Source organism: Pithys albifrons, chromosome Z, assembly GCF_047495875.1.
Source record: "Pithys albifrons albifrons isolate INPA30051 chromosome Z, PitAlb_v1, whole genome shotgun sequence".
In the NCBI taxonomy this organism is placed as follows: Eukaryota; Metazoa; Chordata; class Aves; order Passeriformes; family Thamnophilidae; genus Pithys; species Pithys albifrons.
The window spans coordinates 65,962,548-65,988,350 of record NC_092497.1 but is presented as its reverse complement, the minus strand read 5'-3'; the positions used below and the strand labels follow the sequence as shown (position 1 = coordinate 65,988,350).

At 37.1% G+C, this 25,803-nt stretch overlaps 1 protein-coding gene across 3 annotated transcripts in view; it reads right to left on the bottom strand.

Annotated features, from left to right (window-relative positions):
- The window catches only part of KDM4C (lysine demethylase 4C), a 259,388-nt gene that overhangs the window by 67,335 nt on the left and 166,250 nt on the right, over positions 1-25,803 (bottom strand). For all 3 annotated transcript variants that reach the window (XM_071580703.1, XM_071580705.1, XM_071580704.1), the window contains 2 exons: positions 15,961-16,016; positions 13,189-13,297 (listed from right to left, as the gene is read on the bottom strand). In XM_071580703.1, coding sequence (XP_071436804.1) covers positions 13,189-13,297; positions 15,961-16,016 — 165 coding nt within the window. The remainder of the gene's footprint in view (positions 1-13,188; positions 13,298-15,960; positions 16,017-25,803) is intronic.

The following is a 25,803-nucleotide window of genomic DNA, read 5'->3' as shown; positions in this document are numbered from 1 at the left end:
CACTACAATTTTGCATAGTATAAAACTTCCAAACATGTCTAAAGAAAATCCCAGGCTTGTAAGAAATATTTCCATTCTCAGTTAAAACATTAATAAAAAATATTAGGCGAGATGTTGGCAGCCTCTCAAATATGTATAAAAGTACAATATGGTCATTCTTCATTCTTTAAAATATATATCTAGATTAACTTAGATGGGTAATAATGTATCCTAGATTAAAAAAATGTTATTGAGAGGGGGAAAAAAGGGGTCTTGAGGTGTGATCACTACCCAGTGCTCCCTAAGTCTGAATTTCGAACAGCTAGACAAATGTAGCAGGCCAAGAAGATCACCTATGAGATCCCTATTTTACTAATTCCTCCACTATTCTCACAGTAACAGTGGAAAATCCAATTTATCTGCATACATAGATGTTATTTATAGACATGTATCTAGTTCTGTTATCAAAACTAAGTAATATTTGAAACTTTAAAATGTTGAGATGCTCATCGAAGGATTCTAACATTTTGGCTACAACCATTTTATGCTCAGAATTTGCTGCATTGAAGAAAAAGAACTTAGAAACCAAATCACTCAAAAATTATGGATCTGGCCACCCCAAATGAACTTCGTGGACTGTAATCATTCCGCTCTAGCTTTATGTTATGCATCTTCTTCCTTTTGCTTAAATACAATGTTCACTTGCACTTCAAAGGTTTCTCTCTTTTCTCTCAATAATAATTAAGGTCAAAAATATTTAGCCATTAGCTGCTTTTCTTACAAAGTACTTTACAGTTCAAGGTTCTGTACTAAGTGATGGGTCAACCTCTGCTTTCTGATCTTAAGAGAAGAAAATCAGCTTACCCTCCTTTCATACAGATGAGATATATTGAAAGTTTACCAAGTCTTATCCATAATCCCATTAACTGCTCACTAACCATTTCATCACACTCAGATTGACAAGAATCTTGATCTTAACTTTCCTCTTTTAAAGTAATCCCATAGCAAGGGAGAAACATTTAGCACATCTCCCTTATTCCTATGTTGCTTACCTGCTTCTGTAATCTCTACGCTTTCATTTTATGCCATTTATTTAGATAATCATTATGAAAAAGGGCTGAGTCACACATATTTGGCAACGTTTGTATTTACTAGAAGCTGTCTAGGACAGTACTAAGCTTTGAATTATATAAATATTTGGTCAGCAAGTACTCCTCTGCCATAGGTTTATATGCTAGTCACAATTACTCATCTGTATAAACAAGGAAATCACCCAAAAAGACTGCAAGACAGCACCCAAAAATCTAAACGAAACTGTAGTTCCCCATATCAAGAAAGATATCACTTCAATAAAGACATGGAGATGCTGGAGCAAATCCAGGTAAGGGTAATGTTGCTCGTGAAGGGTCTAGAGTGTAAGTAATATGAGGAACAGCTGAGGAACCTGGGGTTATTTAACATGGAGAAAGAGAGGCTCAGGGGAGACCTTAGCACACTCTACAACTCCCTGAAATGAGGTGGTAGGGAAGTGGAGCATCCCTCTTCTCCCACATAACAAGCCTTGGGACAAGAGGAAATGGTCTCAAGTTGTTCCAGGAGAGGTTCACATTGGACAACAAGAGGAATTTCTTCATGGAAACGGCTGTTAAAAATTGGAACATACTGCCCACAGAGTCAGTGGAGTCACCGTCCCTGGAAGTGTTCAAGGAGAGACGATGTGGCACTCAGTGCCATGGTTTAGTTGACAAGGTGTTGCTCAGTCAAAGGTTGGACTCAGTGATCTCAGAGGTCTTTTTCAACTTAAATGATTCCATGATTCTCTGATAGCAGAATCTTTTCTGTGACACATTCAGTAAACCTCCACCTCCTACATTTCCCATAAACCTGACAAGGGCCATCCAGGACCAAGCTGCATGTTCTCAATTTCTATTTAAAAGCTATCCAATTTCTACTTGCTATAGTGAGATAATTTTTACCATGACTAGTTAAAGAACTAGATGAGATTCCTGCAAACATAAAATTCCTACCGGGAAAAGAGACTTACATGACAGTTATTTCAAAGGCAGTTTTCATAGTGACCACAGTATTTTTCAGATGGGTTGTCTTAAAACTATGAAATTGAACTGAAAAATGCACATTATATGCAGTTCTGAATAGGATAAGTCTACTTATCCTAAGATCCTACTTATCCAAAGGTTCCCAGCCAAAGAGATCTGCAATATAAGTCACGTCTTATTACTCAAAGACCTCAATTTCTCCAAACTCACGAGTGTTGCCCAACCGCAAGATTCTAGTTCTTCTGTCATCAAGGAATTTATTCTTAATATTGTAAAAGAAAGCCAGTAAGCTACAGACCAGATGGTTGGACGAATATTGTACATAATCAGGTAATGTGAATTATTCTTCTCTAGGTTCCACTCTCTCTCACTCTCTCTTTCTTTCAGCCACCATTTCAACAAAGAACATGTTTGCCTTTACATTAAAAGATAATGTAAAGTTATCATTCTATAAAAGGGATGACAAACATAAGACACCATGCAAAAGACTAAAGGTTCACTTGTATTGTCTCTTCTTGGGGATTAGAAGGTTTTTAAAACAATGTTTCTATTTGCAATGGCATCTTTATTTACAGTTGATTTGAGCAACATTTGCTTAACAACATATGTTCTACTATTGCTCTGATGTCCAAAACCAGAGGAATATATAGATTTTCAAATCCAGTTTAGGACATTTTTTACAGTTTTTGTGTTCATGTACCCTTATATCTGCCCAGTTTTGAAAAGCTGAACTTTGTGGACTATGAAGTTAACATATTCATTACTCAATTTATGAACTCCATGCCAATCTATGTGTGATTTTGTTAGGGCACCTTTGGACACACCCCATTCTCTGCTGAAAAAAGCAGACAGTAATGACTCTCCACCAAGAGATTTTTCTGTCATAGTGTCATTCTGTGAAATATAGGCTACTGGAGAAATTGGAAGATGATGTGGGCTGTAGTGCCATCCTTACTATGTTGACATTGCTTTATGACTTCTATTTGTCAGACTTGGACAGTGTTGTCTCTCAGCTTGCCAAGTGCCCTGCTGTGATAAGGTGCAAGGAATAAGTAAGCTGCTTAAGTTCAGAGCTGACAAGACAGATGTAATGCTTGTTGGTAATGAAAACAACACACAGCCATTCCTGAAAACCACACAGTTAATCTTACAGGATATGCCTAGCAAATGATCTTGCATTACTATGTATGTAGAGAAAATATGCCACTCCTCCAGAGACAAAATGTTGTTCTATGTCACAATTTTAAGGCACTCATCTGTAGTTCAAGCTGTGTCTGTCTAAGAGACCATACTTACTTCTAATAATAGTGCAATCCAAAATAAAACAGCAGCATGAAATAAATTTCTGTTAAAAAAGTCACACTGTAAACAATGGCAGGACAAATCACTAATCTGTAAAGGAATGTGCCATTTTTCCTCTAACAAAACCGTGTCTAAAATAGATACCTCCTCCTTTTTCTTGGAAGCTGCATATATAGAAAATCCCTAGTCACTAAAAGAATATGCCATTTTTCCACCAATAAAACCATATCTAAAAGAGATATCTCATCCTTTTGCTTGGAAACTGCATATATAGAAACCTCACAGAAAACCACCTCAACTTATGAAAAAAAAAAAGGTAATCCCCGGCAGCAGCTCAGGCATCATTTTTTTCCTTGGAAATGAACAATAACCTGAGTTACTTTAAATCTTTAAACTTACCATTTTCTTCAGCAGCTTCTTATCAATACTATTTCAAGTAGCAGACAACTTCCTAAAGGAAAACCAGTATCTGTTAATGTGAACAGGTTCTCAAGCTTATGACCTGAACTGGACCTTTTTCCCTTTAGGGAACAGGTCTCACAGCAGAGTTCCAAGGATCACCACAACAATGTCTTGTGGCATAGAACTTTAAGTGAGGAAAAGGACAGGAAAAATAAAGTACTAAAAATCCAAATTTAACCTCTGAGTGCTAAACATTCTCACTTAACTACGTTTTGAACTATTTCCCATTACATCCAAATAATTAATTTACCAATTACTCATCATTGTATCCTCAAAACACATCAAATCTATAAAACAGGATATAGTATAACACATAGAAGGGGCTGGAAGTCACTGTGCAGCTGGAAAGCTACAATCTCATCACAATAGCTGAAAACCGGTGGGACAAATCATATGACTGGATATAAGCAAGATATAAGCACTCCAGGAGATTCCTGGAGAGCACCAAGGATAATTTCTTAATGCAGGTGACAGAGAGCAGCTGACAGAGGAACTGTTGTTTGCTGTCACAGGTTAACTCATGGGAGAGGTCAAGATGGGTGGCAGCTTGGGCTGAAGTGATCATGCCCTGGTGGAATTCACAGTCTCGAGGCATTCAGGACAAACACAGATTAAAGTCAGTACTCTGAATTTTAAGAGCCTGAATTTGTAGTTACTTAGGAAAAGAGTGGATGGCGCCTCCTGGGAAACTGCCCTCAGGGAAAAAGGAGCAGAATAAAACTGGCAGATCTTTAAGGACACTTCTCTCACAGCCCAAGACCTCTTAATTCCCATCTGTGAGCATTCAGAAAAGGAAGGCAGGAGACCAGCATGGCCCAGTAAGGACTTCCTGCCAAATTGAAACACAAGCAGGAAAACCACAGGCAATGGAACCAGGGACATGTATCCTGGGAAGTATATAGGGGCCCTGCCTGGCTGTGCAGGGACAGGATTGGGAAAGCTAAGTTACAGCTGGAGCTGAACTTGGAAATGGATGCAAAGAATATTAAGAATGGCTTCTACACACATGTTGGTGAGGAAAGGGAAGGTAAAAGAAAGTATTAGATACTGCCTAATTTTTTTTGCCTCAGTTTTCACTAGCAGTCAATCTTCCCACGTCTCTCAATTCCCTCAATTTCAAGACAGAAGGTGGAGGAAATCCCTCCCATTGCAAGAGACGACCAGGTTCAAGACCACCTGAGGAACCTAAACATACACAAGATGATGGGACCCTATGAGATGAACCCCAGCGTCCTGAGGGTGTTCGCTGATACAGCTGCTAAGCCACTCTCCATCATATCTGAACAGTCACAGCAGTCAGGGAAAGTGCCCAGTGACAGCAGGAAAGGGAATAATTTACACTTTTCTAAATGTAAATTTATAAGAGAAAAAATTTCTTCCACAATCTTTTATCATCTCTGTGTGCAGGGTAAGATATTTTAAAATGGAACATCACTGCAATTATTACCAATATGATTTATGAGACCATAAATTGACATTGTTCAATCTTCTAGAAATTTATCTTTTTACTATTCATAAGTCTAAAGCATTTTGCAATATACTTTGTTGTGCTACTGATTATATATGCACATTAAATGCATTTCAAAAATACAACAGTCCTCAGCAACATCACTGGGTTATTATCTCATTATATATTTATTCCCCACGTTCCATGTCTTCTAGAATCTTAGAACAGTTTCGCTTGGAAGTGATCTTTGAAGATCTAGTTCCAACCCCACTGCCACGAGCTGAGACACTTTTCACTAGACCAGGTAGCTCATAGCCTGGTTCAACTGACCTTGAACACTTTCAGTAACAAGGCATCTCCAAGTTCTGTTGACAACCTGCTCCAGTACAGCATCACTTTCATTGTAAAAGGTTTTCCTTGTATCCAATCTAAATATACCCTCTTTCAGTAAACTGTTGCAACTTTTACTGTCACTGCAAGTCTTTGAAAAAGTCTTTCCCTGTCTTTCTTAGAAGTTCCTTTAAAGTATTGAAAGGCCACAGTAAAGTTTCCCAAGAGCCTTCTCTTCTCACTGGCCTCGATCATTTTTGTTTTGGACCCATTGTAACAGACTCATTATTTTTTCTTGTGCTGCACACCCCAGAGCTGGATGAGCTACTCTAGCTGGGAGTACTCTCATGTGAGTGGAGTAGGGAGGGGAGAATGCCCTCTCCTGACCTGCTGGCCATGCTACTTTTGATGCAGCTGGCTTGCGGTTTTTTGGCTTGTGTCCAGTTTTTTTATACCCTGTACCCTCAAGTCCTCCTCCACATGGGTGTCCTCAATCCATTCATCCCCACCTGTACTGATACTTGGGATTGTCCCTAGCCTGAACACAAAGGTGATACAAAATTATGGAAGACGTTTCTTCGGTTTTAAACTTATATTTAAAAATACCTTAGGCATTCAATCACTATATACATTAAAAAGTAACAACATGTTGTGCATGTAATAAAAGATAAGTTTTCCTAGACCATGCTGTCCACACTTTCATTTCGTACAGGTACAAACCTGGGGCCAGTTTTCTTTCTCCCAGTTTTCTAAAACATCATTCTGCAGGACATATTTAATCCTTGATAGTTACTAACTACCCTTACATCAGAAGACATGTTTATGTCTCTTTCTGTCAGTGTCTTCAGACATTATTTACAGTCATGCATATGTAACATTTTTCATATCTTGTGTAAGACTTGATAGTACAGAACCACTGCAAGACACAAATTTGACAGTTTGCAATAGGATCTGCTCATTGTAGCAAATTATTCTGACAGTAAGTACTGTACAGCCAGAAAAGTACATTCTTCTAATATACTTATTAAAAACCTCATGAACACTGTGACTAAAGCATGTACACTAAATTCTATTTTTTACATGATGACAAGGAGTCATTACATTTTTAAGAAATTATATATTACAGTAATCAACTATTGCATCATTTTTAGTTTAACATTTTTTAAAATCAAGTGTGCCACTAAAAGCTATTTCATTAATGGTTCTAAAACAATTTGGAAATACTTTTAAATTTGTCTCAAGATTTCTGTCTGTTTTGCTCCAATTGCCTGTGAGTGTGTGCAATGACAAGTGACAATGCATGACTGTATGTATGGTATAACGATTCTGCTTAATGGTACTTCCAGCAATATTTGTGGAAATATTGAAAAGCAATCAATACTTCTCAATATTATCAGAAACACAGCAACACTGGTGGACATCACTGCAAATGCTTCTTTACTCTTTCACAAATGCAGCTACAATAGTTCTACTACCTCACTGTAGCTTAACAAATGAATTTCATTGAACATTAGAACACAGAAGATGAGCAATGTCCTCAAGAGTTTTTAATTCTTTTTGAGGTTCCATATTTCATTAAAATAGAATGACAGGCAGGAGAATACTTGCTCATTCTTTTAAAAGCTCATACACATTTCTGTTTTCATTCCATTCTTCAGTGCCGTAGTACTGAGAAACCTCTGTATTTTCAAAAGTGATGTACCTTTCAATACTATAATCTCTGGCTTTCAAGCTCACTATTATTTGCCTTCAGGTGCAAATTTTAAAGTGTATAGCCTTCTAAAAAACTTTATGGCTTCAGCCAGATACTGAAAGGCTTGTAGATCAGTCATCATCACACTGTAGATTTCTTTTCAAAATAATCTTCCTCACTCAGAGTACACTTGTGGTTATACTCGGTTCACTTGTCAAATATAAATTTGAGGTCATCAAAAGCTTCAGGGCAACTTCAGCTATTCCAAAACTCATTTTCTACCTCTATTTTCTTGGAGAAATAGTATTTCAAATATAAAAATAATAGGAAACTCTACAGTTAAAGAAACAAAGGCATCTTATGTGTATGTTTCAGTACAACGTTGCAGTGACTGCCTATAAGACCAATGTAAATCTAATACCCAGCCATTTTAAACATAAAAAAGTACCAAAAGGAGATAATGTATTTTGCTACCAAGCTGATATGCATTCTATTCAAAAGGTGATTTTAGAGTTGACATCTCAAAATGTATAGGTCTGGGAACAGATGCTAATGATTCTATTTAAATGTTTCTGTTATAACAGATAAAACATTTAAAAACTCTCATTTACAGTGTCTACATTCATTGCAAGTCACATGTCTGGCAAGGGTGAATCACACTAGGCTCAATATACCTGTTGGCTTGAATTCCTTGGCCATATACTAAGAAAGAGTTTAATTAAATTCTAGTTTTAAGTCCTACATTTTATTAAAAAAAGAAAAGAGAAAAGAGAGTACTTTTTCTTTTAAAGGCTGGGTTTATGTTTGAGAGGTCAGTCTGCAGTTTTCATCCCCAGAGACTTTTTCATGCAGCTATAATTCATATTTATAATTAGAGCTGAGTAATTATCACTCTTTTGAAAGCAGAGACTATCTATGTACTTGGGGAAAAGCTTTTCCCTTCCCAAAGTAAAATTGAGTTTTATCATTGACTTTGACACACAAAGGAATCCATTCTGCTTTCTATGACCCAAAGTCTCATACATATAAATAGGCAAGGAAAACAGGTTTTCACAAGTATGAGCATACACCCAAGCTTCTCTTAAGAGACTCAAGGACAAATGGAATAAGGCAAAAATAAAAAAAAATAGCTAAACTCAGCTGGCAACCTAAGCCTTGTCCACTTTGGATAAACTGTTAGGTGCTGTTAAACTGTGTTGGGATAGAAGCTGACACCATACTCATTCACAGCATAAATTCTCTTTCAAATCACATACTTGTTACAATTTGCCATCAGCTGAGACTTTGCATTTCTGTTTAGAGAAATTTCATGTGGTCACCCTCCATGTCATCAGTTCTCAGCAACTTTGCCTCCCTTTCATCTGCTCCGAACATTTCCCCTGCGATTGTAACTACTTAAGTTGGCATTTGTGTATTCTCCATATTCATTCTTGTTCATATGTCTGCTGTTGAACCTGGAGACCCCTGGAAGAGAGACCATCTACACTATGTGTCCGCAAAGCAGCCTGTGCACTGCAGTTTATGTAAATATTGGTTTAGGATGTGTTATATAGTAAGGTATATCCCTCTAGCCATTTCATTTTAGAACCTGTGCTTACACATCCGTATTCAACGTATTTATTTCCTAGATTGATAATCACAAATTTTCATTTCACCTGGCTATTTGAACTCAAAGTGTGTGATGGATGTGACCATCCAGATTGAATACAAAACAGAGGAAGAAAGTCTGACTCTCTGACAAAAGAGACCAGGACAATCTCATGTTTTCATTCACAAATGTTTCCAAAAAAGAGAAAATATATAGTAACAGAGAGGTAACATGGACAAACTACAGATTATGGTATCTTTGTTGAATGGTCTCCATATGGAAGTTGCCTGGGAGGTCTTTTGCTTTCACATGAAAAGTAAGGTAAAGTACTACAATATCACTGGTGTACATCACTAAAATAAAAGTGATTTCAACATAGTGGATCACGGTATTTTCTTTCACATGCCCCTATGGAAAAACCAAGCAGATAAATCTATTTAGAGTGTTTTTCATCCACTAGCATTAAGGAACAATTTTCAAGTGAATTAATTTTTAATGACATTTTCACTGTCATGTGATGGTATGTGACACACAGGGTACTGGAAACAGCTAGAGAAATAAAAGACATTTTGGTATGCTATAAAACACCCCCACTAACCTGCAAACATGAGACAGCTGCATAAAATAATTTTAACACTATAAGCTACTATTAGTATTATACAAATATTGGTTTTTACTCTGGAATAAATTAGTATATCCTGAATATTTAATAATGGAAAGACTGACAGAAAATACGCTGATTCAAAACCAAAATTTCTAGTGAATTAAAAATATTTAATATATGTACTATATGTACACTATATGTACTAGCTAAGCAATAAAAAACAGCATACCAATATGTTCATATTTGTGAAGATGTCTTTTTAATTTGTAAAAAAAAACCTTTGGCTTTTTATTTCCTTTTAAATTCCTTTGTATGTGTTACATTAAAGAAGATGTTGCCTCCGTCTATATGGATCTCTGAAAACAGTACATATTCTGCTTACTTGGCTTTCTTATTATTTCAGAAGGAAGGAAGAGGGAGGACAGGGATAGAAAACGTTTAAAACAATAAAATCTGTTTTACTCATTTAAAAAAAAATCTACAAAATGCATCCTAAATTTTGTACAGAGGAGGTGTATGGCAGCCCATATTTACTTACTAGCTACCCCATGTTTTATCATAAAATGGATTATAAAGATAGGCTCAAAAATGTATTTAAAAAAATACTGCTTATGAAGGCTCAATATCAAGAAAGAATGTACAAAACCTGTCTTGTTCTGGCAGCTCCCTGGCTTTCAATGATGGAGAATGGTGAACAGCAAATACAATAGCTGCAAAACAGGAATTGGTTTCTGAAGAGCAGCACTGACAGTCTCTATGATTTTAAACTGGCCTGAATCAAATGCTCACATATTCCCAGCGCAAACATCAAAGTGTGAAACACTCAGTATGGTTTCACAGAAATTAACAGCAAGACAGATGGTATCTACTGTCTACAGAGTAAATGATAGTGGAGGGCAATGAAAGGTAAGGATGGAAGTTGGGCCAAGTAGACTGAAGAAGAGGCAGGCATTCCTAGAGAAAGAAACAGAATAAATTTGCATATAATTCTTGGAGTTCCCTTAAGGCAAAGTATCCAGTGCTCAGTGGGTATTAGAGCTTAATTGTTATTCTGTAGCATCAACAGTCATGAAGCAAAGACTAACATAAAGATCACATTTGACTTGAGAATATTGCTGCAATATACACAAGGTTATTGATAGCAAACTCTTTAGAGAACTAGGAACTTCATGTTTCAGGAAACAAGAGAAATACTTTACAAAAAGTATCTAAAACACAGGGCTTTAGAGAAAATACTAAGTGTCCATGAAATTCCATCGAATATATACATATTTATTTTTTAAATACAGAATACTACAGAAGACTTAGTTTAGCTAGGGTATTCACTGTGAAACAGAGCAGAGTAAAATCAGATACAGTCATTTCTTTGCAACAAAAGCCAATATTTGAAAGCAGACAGACTGCAGGTGGTTGTATAGCAGATTTTTTTCTGTTCCTTTACCCAAGAACTAACATTTTATTGGTCTATTGACATTATATCATTACAGAGCCTTCTGAAGTGGTTGAAATGACTACGTCTCTTAAATTAGCACAAGCCTAGCTATTTCATTATAAATTTAATGTCAGAAATCAAGTCTTGGAAAAGTAAGGCTCAATGTGCTAACCAGGATTATAGTGCTTCCCTCCCTCACAGTAAGGCTGTCTACTACCTGCAGCATTACTACATTTATGGCTGTTATAAAGTATCCTGCCTTTCATTTTTATTGTAGTCAGCTGAATTCCTTCTTCACCACATTCATTCCACTCAAACATACAAATTCTTTTACTTTAAAAATAGTGTTAAGGAAGACAAGTACTCTATTTCTAAACATTCATGTACTGACAGGAGACCATAAGCATATATACAGCTTAATACAATTTTTAACAGTTTCATGTCACTTTACATTGAAGGAGGCATAAAGAACTGAAAAAGCACTAAGGGTTATAGGTAATATTCTATCTGCTGAAGATAAAAATAGAAGGAAAAGCCCTCAGTTATTTATAACTGATTATCATAATTGCTTCATAGTCAGTAGAAATAACAGGCAGGAAGGCAGAAAGGAAGGAAGGAAAGAAGATAAGAAGGAAAGAATGAAAGTCAAGTGCTGGGTCCTGGCCATGAGCCAGTAGGGTGTCCAGATAACCAAGAAGGCCAATGGCATCCTGGCTTGTACCAGCAATAATGTGGCCAGCAGGAGTAGGGAAGGGATCATCTCCCTGTGCTTGGCACTGGTGTGGCCACATCTCAAATTCTGTGTTCAGCTTTGGGGCCCTAACTACAAGAAGACATTGAAGTGCTGGAGCAAGTCCAAAGAAGGACAATGGAGCTGGAAAGGATCTGGAGCACAAGTTTTATGAGGAGCAGCTGCAGTTGTGTAGCCTGGAGAAAAGAAGGCTCAGGAGGAACCTTATCACTCTCTCCAACAACCTGAAATGAGGATGTGGTGAGATGGAGATCAGTATCTTCTCCCACTTAAAAAGCAGTAAAACAAAAGAAAATGGCCTAGAGCTGCAACAGGGGAGGTTCAGGTTGGATAGTAGGAGAAATTTCTTCACTGAAAGGGTGGTTAATCCTGAAACAGTGAAACAGCCTCGCCAGGGCAGTGGTGGAGTCACCGTCCCTGGAAGTGTTCAAAAAACAAGTAGCCATGGCACATTGATGTAAGGTGCTTACTGTGGGCATGGTGTTACTCAGTCAAAAGTTGAACTTGACAATCTTGGAGGTCATTTGCAACCTTAGTAATTTTATGTTTCTATGATTTCTTTGTTTTCAACCCTTAAATTAACAATTTTCAAGCAGTCACCCTAAATTTTGTAATATGTTATATATATACTCTTTAGATATGTCTTTTAAGTTATTTTTAAAAGTATCTGTGCAGACCAAATTTAAAGACTTTGGACAAAAGTTCAAAACAGATTACCACTGGAAAGACAGGCTACCAATTTTATACTCCAAGCTACATTTCCACATTTAGAAATACAGGTACAGAAGACAAAAACTAATGAAGGGAATGAAATAAAACTGAAATAGAAAGAAAATACTGCTAGTTCCAAATGAGTGAGTACAAGCTAAGGCAGACCAAGAACCACACTGGAAACAGTGTGGGCCAGATCCAGAAAAATTGTGCTTTCCCTAACACTTTGAATGGGCCACTAAGCACTTTCCTTCAGACATCATCACAGTCATGCACACACTGACAAATGAAGTAATTCTCATGAAACACAGCAAGAAAACACACATTGCAGTTAGGTGTATCTTCTGCTTGGGTGCATCAGTCTTCTTGAATGTGTAAGTAGTTTAATGCACTTTTTTCAGTGCTCAGATGGTAAACAATGTAACAAACAGTCATCCATTCTTTTACCTTCATAAATAGTTCACTGATGTAGTAAACCATAATAAAAAGACCTCATGAACAGGTATTGTGCAATACATCCAGTCTGTTTGGGTTCAAAAAGTGAAACTTTCACAATTGACATTGGTCAAGTTTGTTATTCTACTTCTGGAGAATGACCGGTTTGAATTGCTTTTAATAGAATTCCGAAGACTGTCACCATTGTCCATGAATTGCTATTATGTGTCAAAAGGCCCACCTTGATAAAAACTTGCTTATTTATTCCTTACCTTAATATGATTTACTGCTCTATAGCCGACAACAATCATCACAATTCAGATTTTTAATACATTTCAAATATTTGAATACCTTAATAGCAAAGCATATATGGAGCACATATTCGTATACTACTCACCAATTTTAATCTTTGCAAAGGTATTTTGCTAGTGTCTATCGGAGTACGCTCTGTGACATTACCAAATCTGACTTCTGGGATGGCAATTGCGCATATTACATGCGCCCACCTGTGAAAAGTGGGAAGTGAAAAATACCACCAAAAAACCCCACAGAAATACAAGTGTTTAAGATGTTTCATTACTTGCTATATGTTTGGTTTTTGTTTTTGTTTCAGTCAGTTTTGTTTTAAAGGCATCCATCTCTAGTTACTTCCTTATTAGGCTTTCTTAAGCTTCTTTGAGACATTTTAGCAAACCTTATAAGACTATCACTTTGCATAAATATAATTTCAGACTAAAGTTTTGTTGCAACATACTTTTAAGCATCTTTCACTTTCTACTAAATGGAAAGTTTTCATAGTTGTACTATTCAGGTACATAAGCAAAGACCAAGCTATTTAGTTCATGTGTGATTTACCACCTACAGCATTTTGCATTAACATTACTCAGACCTGAGAAACTATTCTTTGGCAAGACACATGATCATAGTCATGTATCTATTGAAATGCCAATCAAAGTATACTATCACGATCTTCTGTTTTCAAACAATGGTATAAAAGCAGCAAATTGATCAGGCTATCAGAGCAATGCCCAACAGGAACCGGACACCCTTTAGCAGCAAAAGCATCTGCCTAGGACCAAAACTGCATATAAGACTTCAGTGCAGCTTCTGGAAGTTTGTCAGGTCATGTTATGTACTTCCTAAATTCATCAGAAAGCATTGCTATTATCCTCCAAAATCTGTTTCAATACATAAATCTCAGAATAAAAAAAGCTAAATGAAACTAAGAAAAGTCTGAAATTAATATTGAAAGTGTGTATTTCATGTAGTAAAAGAGAAGCTAATGCCATTCTTATTAACAAAGAGCAGTCTTCTGAGACTACTTCTAAAATCTCTTAGGGGTAGACAAGTAGTAAATCTGAAGAAAGGAAAACATTTCCAGTCTTTGACTCATATTTGCCTTATTCCATGTCATTCACCGTACATCTGGTTTCATTACCCCATTTGCTCTGTTTCTGTAAGCCCTGAATGCTTGTCTCACTCCAATTTCTGTAGATCTCCAAGAGATAAACATTATATGAGCATCTTAGCAGATTAACAGGAATGTGGGCTGAAGCTGCAGGAGATGGAGGGTGATGCAGAAAACAGAAATAATTTCTCTTTCCTGCACTAGAGCAGTAGTATTTCAGTAAGTCATCTTGGACAAATTTATCTGGAAAAGTATCATATGACATTCAGGGACTAAACAAACTATTGTCATGTGACTTTAAAGTTGTATTGGTCAAAGTGTGAAATAAGAGCTGTATATAAAATTGACATATCAATTAGCAAGTTATACAGTTCAGCCCAAATAAAAGCAGATAAAGTTTGCAGATCCACACTTTTATTATGGTGACAGCTTTGTTCATGCTTTAACTGATAGAAAACTGTCCTGTTTTGAGACTATTTTTAATTTTTAATAACACCCTTTTCCTTTTCATTGCTGCCTGTCCACCTGCTAAACTTCATTGTCTTACCATCTAAGCTTTATGGGACAGAAATGCTATAAATAAAATCCCTCTTCAATCAGTCCTCACCCAAACATTTATACTCTGGCATCTCTCAACCTGACAGACTCAAAATAAATGCTGTGTTCTCCTGAAAAGAAGGAATCTCAGCTCTCCTATATGGTAAACTGTTTCCTGCACACATACACACCGTGTTTGATACATTAGCTTTTAAGGTAAGTAATACTCCTACTGTATTTCTAATCAGTATGTAAGGAGAAAAAAAAGGAGCAAAGGGAGCGCACGTTAGATTTTACACTTGTCAGAGAAAAAAATTGTAACATTCTTTTCTGAAAACTCAAAATCTTGGTATGGCAGCTAATGCTGAATGATAGAAGAAAAACTCCACAATGTGTAACAGCTATCAGGTATTATGGAAACAGGAAAACAAGGGTTTAACTGTTTTCACATAAATCCCATTTCATAAATCCAAAGCACTAACGTACAGAGTGATAGAATGTAAAGCCAAAGACTTCATGTATAGCTATAGAAAGAAAGTCACTTTGTGCAAACCTCTGTACATTTTCTTTTTCTATGAATAAATCTTATTAAATTCTTATTTGAAAAGACTGTTGTACTCTTGGGCTTGAAAAAACATTAAGCTGAGACATTTTCCACTTTATCTGTTAGGGTCACTTGCTATTTTCTATCATTCAGATACAGAAAAAATATTGGTGCTGTTAATAACACAGTATCATCAACAATACAATTTTGACAGTGTGTGATGGAAGCATATTTGGAAAAAAAAAGAATAGCTTCAGAGTTGAAAATTATTTCAATATGTTTAAAATTAATTAATTGAAAATACTGGTTTTAGAAGTTCAAAGGTATTGTATGGCAATTACCAGGAGCAAAGAAGAAAATACACTTTGCTGTTAGGTAAGACTTGCCCATGCAAACAATGATAAATGAGCACTCATTTACTTTCTTTACACAAAGGCCAGCAGATTAAAATTTGAAACAAGCAAGTGCATGCAAATACTAAAACAAACGTACATTTTACTATCTAACTATTTCACAAAATGCCAATGGCACTTTTCAGTAGCAGTAATTTTAATTCTGTAATGGTTCAGCTTCAAGGGACACTGTCAAGTAATTATGTTTACAAATGCTTGTCACATGGGAATGAATTGGGAATAAAGTTTGAAATAAGCACATATGGTCCTGAAGAATATATTACTTACTTTTTGTCAGTAGTTTGCTTTAATGCACCACCTCTCAAATTGCAGAGACAACATTCCTAAAAATAAAAATAGCATAGAAAAAAGTAAGCATTATTTCCTCTTTAAAAATCAGTTTTATTCACCTGACCTTGAGGATAAGCAAATGCTAATGTAATTAATAACTGGGTTACAAACTACCACTTACAAGCATAGCATTTCCTTATGGGGGGAAAAAAGATACAGTAACAAAAAGAGAATTCATATGAACTAAAGAAAAATATATTTAAGTATTATTCATAAACAAAGTGACACAACCACTTTGAATTAACAGTAAACAAAAAAATCCAAAACTTTTAATCAGTACTGCTGTAGAAAAGCTGGAATTGCCATATATATTACAAAGGTAAAATGAAGTTTTATGGCATATAATTAGTTTAATGGAAGTTACTGAGAAATTGACCCATAAATTACTGATCCAACTCAATTTTTTTTTCTTTTGATCTCAGTACAACTCCAACCCTTTCAGGGCACTCAGCAAGGTGCTTCAGTGGCTCTCAGACAATATGCCAAAAAACATGGCTTTTCCTACCTTTACTTAAAACTGACATTTTGAACAGATACAATCTCTTCTACTTTCCAATCTCAGTCTCCTCCACTTCTGAATCTATTCTTTACCTTTTTCTTCCCCTTGTCCCTTGACAAGAGCTGATGAGAAACTATTTCAACCAAACCCATGGAGAGTACCCTTTCAACTATTTAATATTATTGTAGACTTCTAAAAAAGGGAATTGAGGTTCATTATTGCATCCACAACAACCTTAGGATGGGACCTAACACATTCCAGATCACAGTTCCCTCTGTAAAATTAAACACTGACCATTAAGTCAAGAAACCCAAAGGCTCAGAACAGCGATTCAAAGATGACTGAGCAGGAACAGATATTTTCAGCATATAAAGAAGAATTGAACATTACAGAGCTGCTATTGTAGTACCGCTTATAACATTTGGTAGCCTCTTCAAGAGAGGAAAACAGTTCAGATAGAGAAGGATATCATTGCATAGGAGTCCTCCATTCAGCTGTTCCAGAAGAAAAAAACCTGTCCCATTGAGAACCAATATCTGTATTCAAATAGTCGCATCTTCCTCAGGTTCTCTTACTGCATTTTAGGAATCTTGCTCTTCTATCAAGTACAACACAAGACTCATTGGGAGTGGAGGAGTAGTGAAGAGAATCATAGAACAGTTAAGGTTGGAAAAGACCTCCAAGATCACCAAGTCCAACTATTAACCTAACACCAGGTCCACCACTAAACCAGGCCCCTAAGCACCACATCAGCACATTTTTTGAACAGTTCCAGAGATGGTAATTCCACCACTTCCCTGGGCAGCATTCTCATGATCGATCACCCTTTCAGTGAAGAAACTTACCCTAATACTCATTTCTTAATACTCATTAATAGTCATTTCTTACTCATTTTCTCCCAGGCAGGGGAGAAGAGGCCAAATTCCACAACCTCCTTTCAGGTAGGTCTAGAGAGCAATGAGGTGTCCCCTGAACCTCCTTTTCTCCCGGCTAAACAACCCCAGCTCCCTCAGCTGCTCCTCATAGAGCTTGTGTGCCAGAACCCAGTACCGAGCCCTGGGGAATGCCACTGGTGACAGGCCATCAGCTGGACATGATTCCATTCACCATCACTCTCTGGGCCCAGCCATCCAGTTGCTGTTTTACCCATCCAAGCTACAGGCAGCCAGTTTTTCCAGGGAAATGCTGTAGAAGACAGTGTCAAAGGCTTAACTAAGGTCCAGGCAGACAAAATCCACAGCCTTTCCCTCATCCACCCTTGTCACAGGTTTGGCCTAGCTGTTGCCAACCCTGGACTGGCCCCCCTTCCCCTCCCAGAACTTTCCCAGCAAAGGGAAGGGAAAATAAATACTGAAAAGAAACGCACTCTAGAGAAAATGAACTGAATAAAAAGAATAAATTATTTTTTCTAACATTCACAAACCACACTGTATACACAGTACATAGGATCCCAGCCCCAGGGGAAGGGGAAAGGGAAAAGGGGAATAGGGGACTGAGTCCCTGGAAAATTGAGAAGAACACAGAACCAAACCAAAAGAAACAAATGAATCCAAACAAACACAATTAAAAACCTCAAGGAAGGGGAACAAGAATGAAACAATCTCACCCAGGACAGGAGAACCACCAACAACCAGAGGGACCAGACTGCAACCACCTCCCACCAGCTCCTCGGCCAAGAGAGAAAAAAAAAAAAACACTCCCCCCCTGCTACATGGAAGACACGTGTGGAATACTTGTAACTTCCTTAGATACAATGGTTACTGAGGAAGCCATGGGTCAAACCCTTACAACCCTATCACAGATCAGACCAGCTTACTTCAAAACTCATTATTTGAATAATATGAACTTTTTCTGCTTCTAATAAGTACTTTTCATTCTTAAGGAAAACCTTCATCTGATCATCTGCTGTGTAACTTACCAGAACAACTAGACTGAGGATCCAAGGCCCTAACGAAATTCCACAAATAAATTAAGCTAAAATTGCACAGGAAAAGATAAAACTCATAATCTTTACCTACTAACTACAGACCATTCACACTAGGTTAAAAAAAAAAAGGAAAAAATTAAAAAACATATTGAAAAGGGGGCAGAGTCAGCCCAGGGGAAAGAGAAGGTGGTTTAAATATCATCATAACAAGGTAGAAAAAGATTGCCCTTATACAGGACCAATAGGAAGCAAATTCAATTTGCTCTCAAAAACCACTTATACAAATATTTGTTGATCAGAAAGTGGTGGTAGATAGTTGTTCACTGGGTGGGTAAGACCACAGGCTTAAAGCCCATTAAAACTACTTTTGTTAATCAAGGCTGTATTGCAATACGCTGTCCTATACCCAGGCAACATGGCTATTATTTTACTCCAGTTTCAACATACAGCAAGCAGTGAAAATTCAGGGGACCTGATACTGACAAAGACTAATATTCATAATAAATGTATACTTATCATGGTTGGCAGTGAAGTCACACTTACATTAGCAATTATTACCCATGTAGGATATAAATCTGTGTGAGCTGGTCCAGAGGAGGGCCACAGAAGCAATCAGAAGACTGAAGCACCTCTCCTATGAAGACCAGATGAGAGAGATGGGGTTGTTCAGTGGGGAGAAGAGAAGGCTTTGCAAAGACCTTATTGTGGCCTTTCAATATTTAAAGGTGGCTTATAAGAAAGATGAGGAGAAACAGTTTAGAAAGGGCAATGGTTTTACCTTTAGAGGAGGTATAAAGAAAAGGGTTTTTTACAATAAGGGTGATGAAACACTAGAATAGGTTGCCTGGAGAGATGGTAGATGCCTCATGCCTGGAAACATTCAAGGTCAGGTCATACAGGGCTCTGAGAAACCTGACTTGGTTATGGCAGGGGATTTGGACTAGATGACCTTTAAAGGTCCTTTCCAATACAAACTATTCTATGATTCTGTAATTTAATGTTCTCACCGAGAAAGAAAGTGCCCGTGCATCCCTGTGTGTCAGCCTGTACGTGAAAATTGTATAGGAACGGATTTCATTATAAAGCATCACCTTACAACATAACCAATCTCTGAATCATTATTAGTTTGCAAATCCTTTAAACAAGTAATTTTTTCATTTGTATTTGCATTAAATAATAATTTCTTAAGCATATTATTTTATGCTTATCTAAATTAAATCTTAGACCATTTAAAATTGCTCATCTCCTTTAAAAATCTCCATAACATTCTAAAATTACAAGAGAGTTTACTCTCTTCCAGTACCTGTATAAAATAAGACATTTTCATATAATTCACAAGCTTTAGTACACTAACATCTATTTCATCTTTCAGCTTTTCAGTGTAGACATTACAGTTTTTCTTCATAACAATAAAGATCATATCCACTGTTTCTGGACTAAATGCCTTTCCTAGTTTACAATGAAACATTTTTGCAACCACCAATCCTAATCTAGTCTATATTTCTCATTTCTCTGCTTCAATCACTTCTGGAGACTGCAGGAAAAACCTCAAGTTTCCATGCTTCCTTTGATACATACGTCCAAAAGACGGATCACATTTTGTAGAATGGTATGTCGCTACTCAGGCATAGCGGCAATTCCTGTTCCATGGTCTGAGAGATCAAAATGGTTAATGACCTAAACATTGTTAAGATCACTGAAGCCCACTATCTTACTGAATATGCCTCCTGAATTTCAGGAAATTGCACTGTGAGTTAAACCTCCTGACAGGACCTTGAGATAAAATAAAGGGGGTACTGTTGTTTAATTACCTCAGGTTTAGGAGAAGTAAACAATGTTGGGAGGAGGCCATAGCCCACAGATTCATTCACACACTTTCTCTTGTGAAAGATTGGGCTGTTAATGCTAATAAACAATCCGCAGTGTGCTTTGCTAACCATATGCAGAGTGGCCATCCAGGTGTTGAGTGCATGCATTAGGGTTACACCTCAGGCTGCAAGCTGGGTGTTAAGTAAGATAAGGAAGGAAGCAAAGGCTACAGTCAGGGCAGTATTTCTTCTTATGACTCAGCTGTGAAACCTCCCCTCCAAGGAAGAACCAAGACATAACATGTAGCCTGAAGATACTCATCTCTGATTATGGACTATAGTGGGACATCATGGATTCAGCTACACTGATCTAACAGACAGCTGTAACTTAGACCATCAAAGACTTCTGAAGTATCCCATTTCCTCACAGTATTACCTATGCATTGTAAAACTCCTCACCACAGAGGAGGCACTACGACATTCCCACTTGAACCTGAGTGTATATAACTCATGAAATCTCTGAGCTCAGTGGACTTCCCCCACTTGATCAAGAGCATCACTTCCACAGGACTGAGACTATCACTTCAACCAAAAGACATCAAAACTGCAACTACCTAGGCTCATTTCTGGATCCAATGGATAGTGACTATATAACTTCCTACTTTTATCCTTTCTTTCTCTTTCTCCTCCTTATCCATTTTCCTAAGCATTATTTCTATGCTTTTATATTGCTGTATTACTATAGATAATAACAACTAAAATGGCTACATACCCGTTCTCATTTGCAACCAATTTTTTTTAAAATTAACCCTCCAACATATTTACAAAAACTGATCATTCAGTGTTGCTTCACTCTAACCTACTCTAAAGGATCTCTTAACAAGAACCTGGGTTACCCTTGCTTTCTGCAGAAGATTGCAACACATGGATAAATGCTGCACAAACCCCAAGCCTGTTCACTCTCATTTATATTTTAAAATATTTTAAAATGAATGCATCAAGTTATCTTTGAGTATTTTTTACATTCTGCCAAAATTCAAAGTCATATTGACAGTAACCCTTATAAAAAGCAGTTTTCACATTTCCATATTTGCATACTTCATCAGCAATAACACTCTGTATGAGACAGAGTCTGACACAGCAAGGCAATAGAATTCAGCCAAGCCATAGCAGAGGGACATACACTAGGTCATCTAATAGCTATTTTTTATAGAAAACTATAAACATGCACCACATGATCCTATTTCTTGCTAAACTGCTATACCTCCTTTTGTCTAAGGCCCTGTAAATTTAAATGTCATCTCCAAGGAATTATATTTATCCAGTTAAAAAAGTGGATTAAGACAGGGCAAAATAAAACACATGTTATTCCTATTAAATTGTGCCTGACACATTTTCAACAACTTCTACATATAATGTAGTCTCCATAATCAACCTAACAATCTCTTTCAGTCCTTTGGCATCCATGCCATTAGAAACCTTTCCATAACAGCTAACCTGAAGAGTCCCTGCTTAAGTTTCCTTAAGCCTTTTTCTTTTCACTTTATGCATGACAAACATTAAAAAAAACCAGATTGCCTCTTTCCTTTTTGACATTTTCCATCTACAGTCCCTTAGTCAGTTAAACAACCTCAACTTTTCCACTTAACTGACTTCATCTGTGGCCATGTTTTCCCCTCTGAAATGCAGTGAGAGCAGATCTTAAGTGAAATCAGGCAAAGCATGTTCAGTTGACACATTTTGCATCTGTGGTGATGGGCTTACACAGTGTTCAGCTTTGGACTGCCATGACTTGTTAAGCGTGCGCACCATAATATAATCCTCAGGACTTCCTCTATAGACATGGCTGACATCATTGCTCCCCATTGCTTTGTCTGTATTCTAGCCTCAGTATCTTGCACTTTTCTCTAATTACATCCTGTTTTCCAGATTATCTCAATAATTTATAAAGATCTTACTAATTTCTGATTACCCTTACTTCACAGGCCTCATTAAATAAAAGCAAAAGCTTGTATTCGCCTAACATCATCTGCAACAACTTCTGCACAAGGGATAACTAAGAAGGCTTTGGCTGGTCAAGCCAGTAGGAAGAAGACTGTATAGTGTTTGACAGATGCCAGTAAAATAATGAGACTTGGAAATGGGCTTGACTAAGTACTCCAATAAAATAGGTTGCTATTGAAGGAAAACAGCAGCAGATTCAAAACAAACAAACATAAAAGTTTTTTGCAGAGCATGTGTCTGTTTGCCAGATGTAGGTGCTAAAATTTTATACCAATTGAGAAAGAAGCTGCGTAAGTTCATGAAAAAGAAATCAAACAAAGTTTACCTTTTACTTAGTAAAAAGAAAGATACTGCCTTTGGCTAAGGCAGTCTCTTATTTGCATGTTGTAGGAGATTGAGAAAGTGTTAGGGAATGCTTGTTCAAGACACGTCTTCTTCACCAGGTATTAATTTCTTGTTGTGCAGGAGAGGATAACAGATTAGAACAGACTTCAGTTTAATTCACTATGGCACATCTTACTGGTCTATATAACCTGCAATTTTAAAGCTTTACATTTAGAAATGATAGCTAGACATTGGGAAAATCCAATTACTTGGCATACATTGCAATATATATTACAAGATATACATTTAATTTTCATGGCTTGTTATTTTAAAAACCAAACAAAAAATAACTTTCATAATATAATATTATTATTATTATTATTATTATTATTATTATTATTATTATTATTATTATTATTATTATTATTATTTCTATAAATAAGCTATTGTAGGTAGTTCTATTGTCACATCTTTATTTGGCAGTTATACCAGAATTACTGTCTTCAGGTAATTTCAAAACATTCAGGCTAGTGGCTTGGAGCACTGCAAATATTGACGATAGAATGTTGGAGAAGACATTAAAGATCACCTTGTTCCAGCTCGCCTGCCATGGGCAGGGACACCTTTCACTAGACCTGGCTGCAGAGCCCCATCCAACCTGGCTTTGAACTCTTCCAGGGATGGGGCATCCACAACTCCTCTGGGTAAACAGTTCCAGTGTCTCAGCAGCCTCATAGTAAAGACCTTCTTCCTTACTTCTAATCTAAAATTACCCTCCTTCAGTTTAAAGCCATTACCCCTAGACAATGTCTTAAGCATTGAGTAGGACACTATTTATCCAGTTGACCATGTACTTTCACCACCCTTTTTTAATCAGCTGTTTCCCCTGTGTGTCTATTGACTCTGACTAGCATCTATAAAAGCACACCAAAAACCTAAGGAAAATGGTTGGTAAAGGTTCTGGGTTTGGTTTTTCCACCCCCCAAATATTTCTAATAAGAGGTAAGAACAGTTGGTTTTCAGTTTTAAGAAGTCAACTGCTACAAAGATGTGTCACAAAAATGCTGATTTACAAGTCTCACTGAAAAGTAGCTAATTCAAACAGACACCTAGTCTTCATCTATACAACAGTTAAGTCCAACTGTATGGCTATGGCTGTTAGTAGATTTTGTTTTCTTCAAGCCATCTCGTGGGCCTTTTAGACAGGAACCTTTGAACAGAAAATAGATATCCTTAGTCTTCAGCCTTTCCTATCAATTGCCTTGTAATGCCCAAGGTCACACTTCTAATAGTATCAACACAGATGTGCATTTGAATATGGCACTGCTGCACTTTGGCTATCTCATTTTTCCAGCTTATTTATATTTGTGTCTATATTTATCCTTGTGTAAAGAGAAAGGGGTGGTGTTTCTCTTGGCACATTTGAAAATGTTGTTTTCAGCAATGGTCCATTAATGAATATGCTAATCCTTCCAAGGCAAGGGAAAAATTTTCAATCAGAAAATAGTTTTTGAGATTATTTAATTTCAATTCAGAGACCACTACTGTATCCACTTCAAGCCATTACCTTCAGAGACAAAATTCCATTTTTCTAGAGACAAACTATTTGTAAAAAATAACAAATTGGGTAAAAATTTATGGTTATCTAGTAAAAGATTCAGTTTCCTGACTGGAAGCATCATTTCTTAACGCAGTTGCTACATGCAACTCACAACCTTCATTTGTATTGTAGATGACCAAAGTTCATTCTGATTATGGAGGCTGAGTAATCCCATGAAGGAGATGTCCCCCACAGGTTAATATTCATTAATCAGGTAGACAGATCTTTGGCTGCAACCTCAGAGAAGGTTCTTGATAATGTCGCCACACTGCTCTTATGGATGAACATTTTCCCCTTTCAGATGCATTCAAGCCTGTTCAAGACATCCACCTTTGGGAATTTAAAGTTTACAAATCATCAGGTACTTAATTTTCACATTTTAGTAGCCTAATCCTGCAAATATGGAGTCTGCCCTGCCCTGCCCTAGATTTAGGCACGGCCAAAAATTGCCTTGCAGTTGCAGCTCTTACATCATGCCAGCCTGAGGCAACAGTATACAGAGTGTTTCGCTACATGTTCCATAGCATTATTGAAACAGTGATCTCCAATAATCCAAGGGAGCAGAAGAGAGCTGTCTGGCATAACAAGACTTGAAAAGGACATGGAGAGATGGACAAAAGGGAATATAGAAAGAATTCTGCAGCTAGAGAAGGAATCAGACTGAAATAAGAATCAAAATACTCATTACAGACAACTGGAGTAAAATTAACTCCCACACTTCATGGGCGGAGGGGGGAGGAATCTCCTCCACTTGATGGGGGTGTACTATGTGTCCTTTCTCACCATATGCATACATGAAGTAAAAAACATGCATAAAGTAATTGAGACTATTATATAAATAGGAAGTACTTTCCATCATAGCAATTTTTGATCACTCAGGTTTAGAAAATGTTTACAGTAGAAAGAGTAACTATTCCCAAGCATCTGAACAACAAAGACTATCATTTCCCCTTTGAAGAGGAGTCAAAAGGAATGAGATCAGCTTTTTAAAAACATAAATAGATAATCCACTGAAATTTGGTACAAAGTAAAAAAATAATCATGCAAATTACTCCCAGTGGATAATACTTGGGTTGGGGCAATTTTGAGCACAAACACAGGCTGGGTGCAGAATGGATCAATACTAGTCCTGGCTGAGAAAGAACTGGGGGTATTGGTTGGCAACAAACTCAGTGTGAGATGGCTTGCAGACGAGACATGCAATGTGGCCATCAAGTTGAAGGAGATGATTCTCCCCCACACTGCGGTCTCTTCTGAGACCGCACTTGGAATGCTGTGTCTAGCTCTGGGACCCTCAACACAAGAAGGACATTGACCTGCTGAAGTGGGTCCACAGAAGGCCCAAGAAAAAGATAAGAAGACTGGAGCACCTCTCTTATGACAACAGGCTGAACGAAGTGGTGTTGTTTAGCCTGCAGAGAAGAAGGCACCAGGGAGACCTTACAGCACCTTCCAGTATCTAAGCAGGACTACAAGAAAGCAAATAGGACAAGGAGTAATGGCTTCAAACTGAAAGAGGGTAGGTCTAGATTAGATATAATGAAGAAATTCTTCATTATGGGAATGATGAGACACTAGAAGATCTTGTTCAAAGAAGTCATGGGTGGGCAGTCCATCC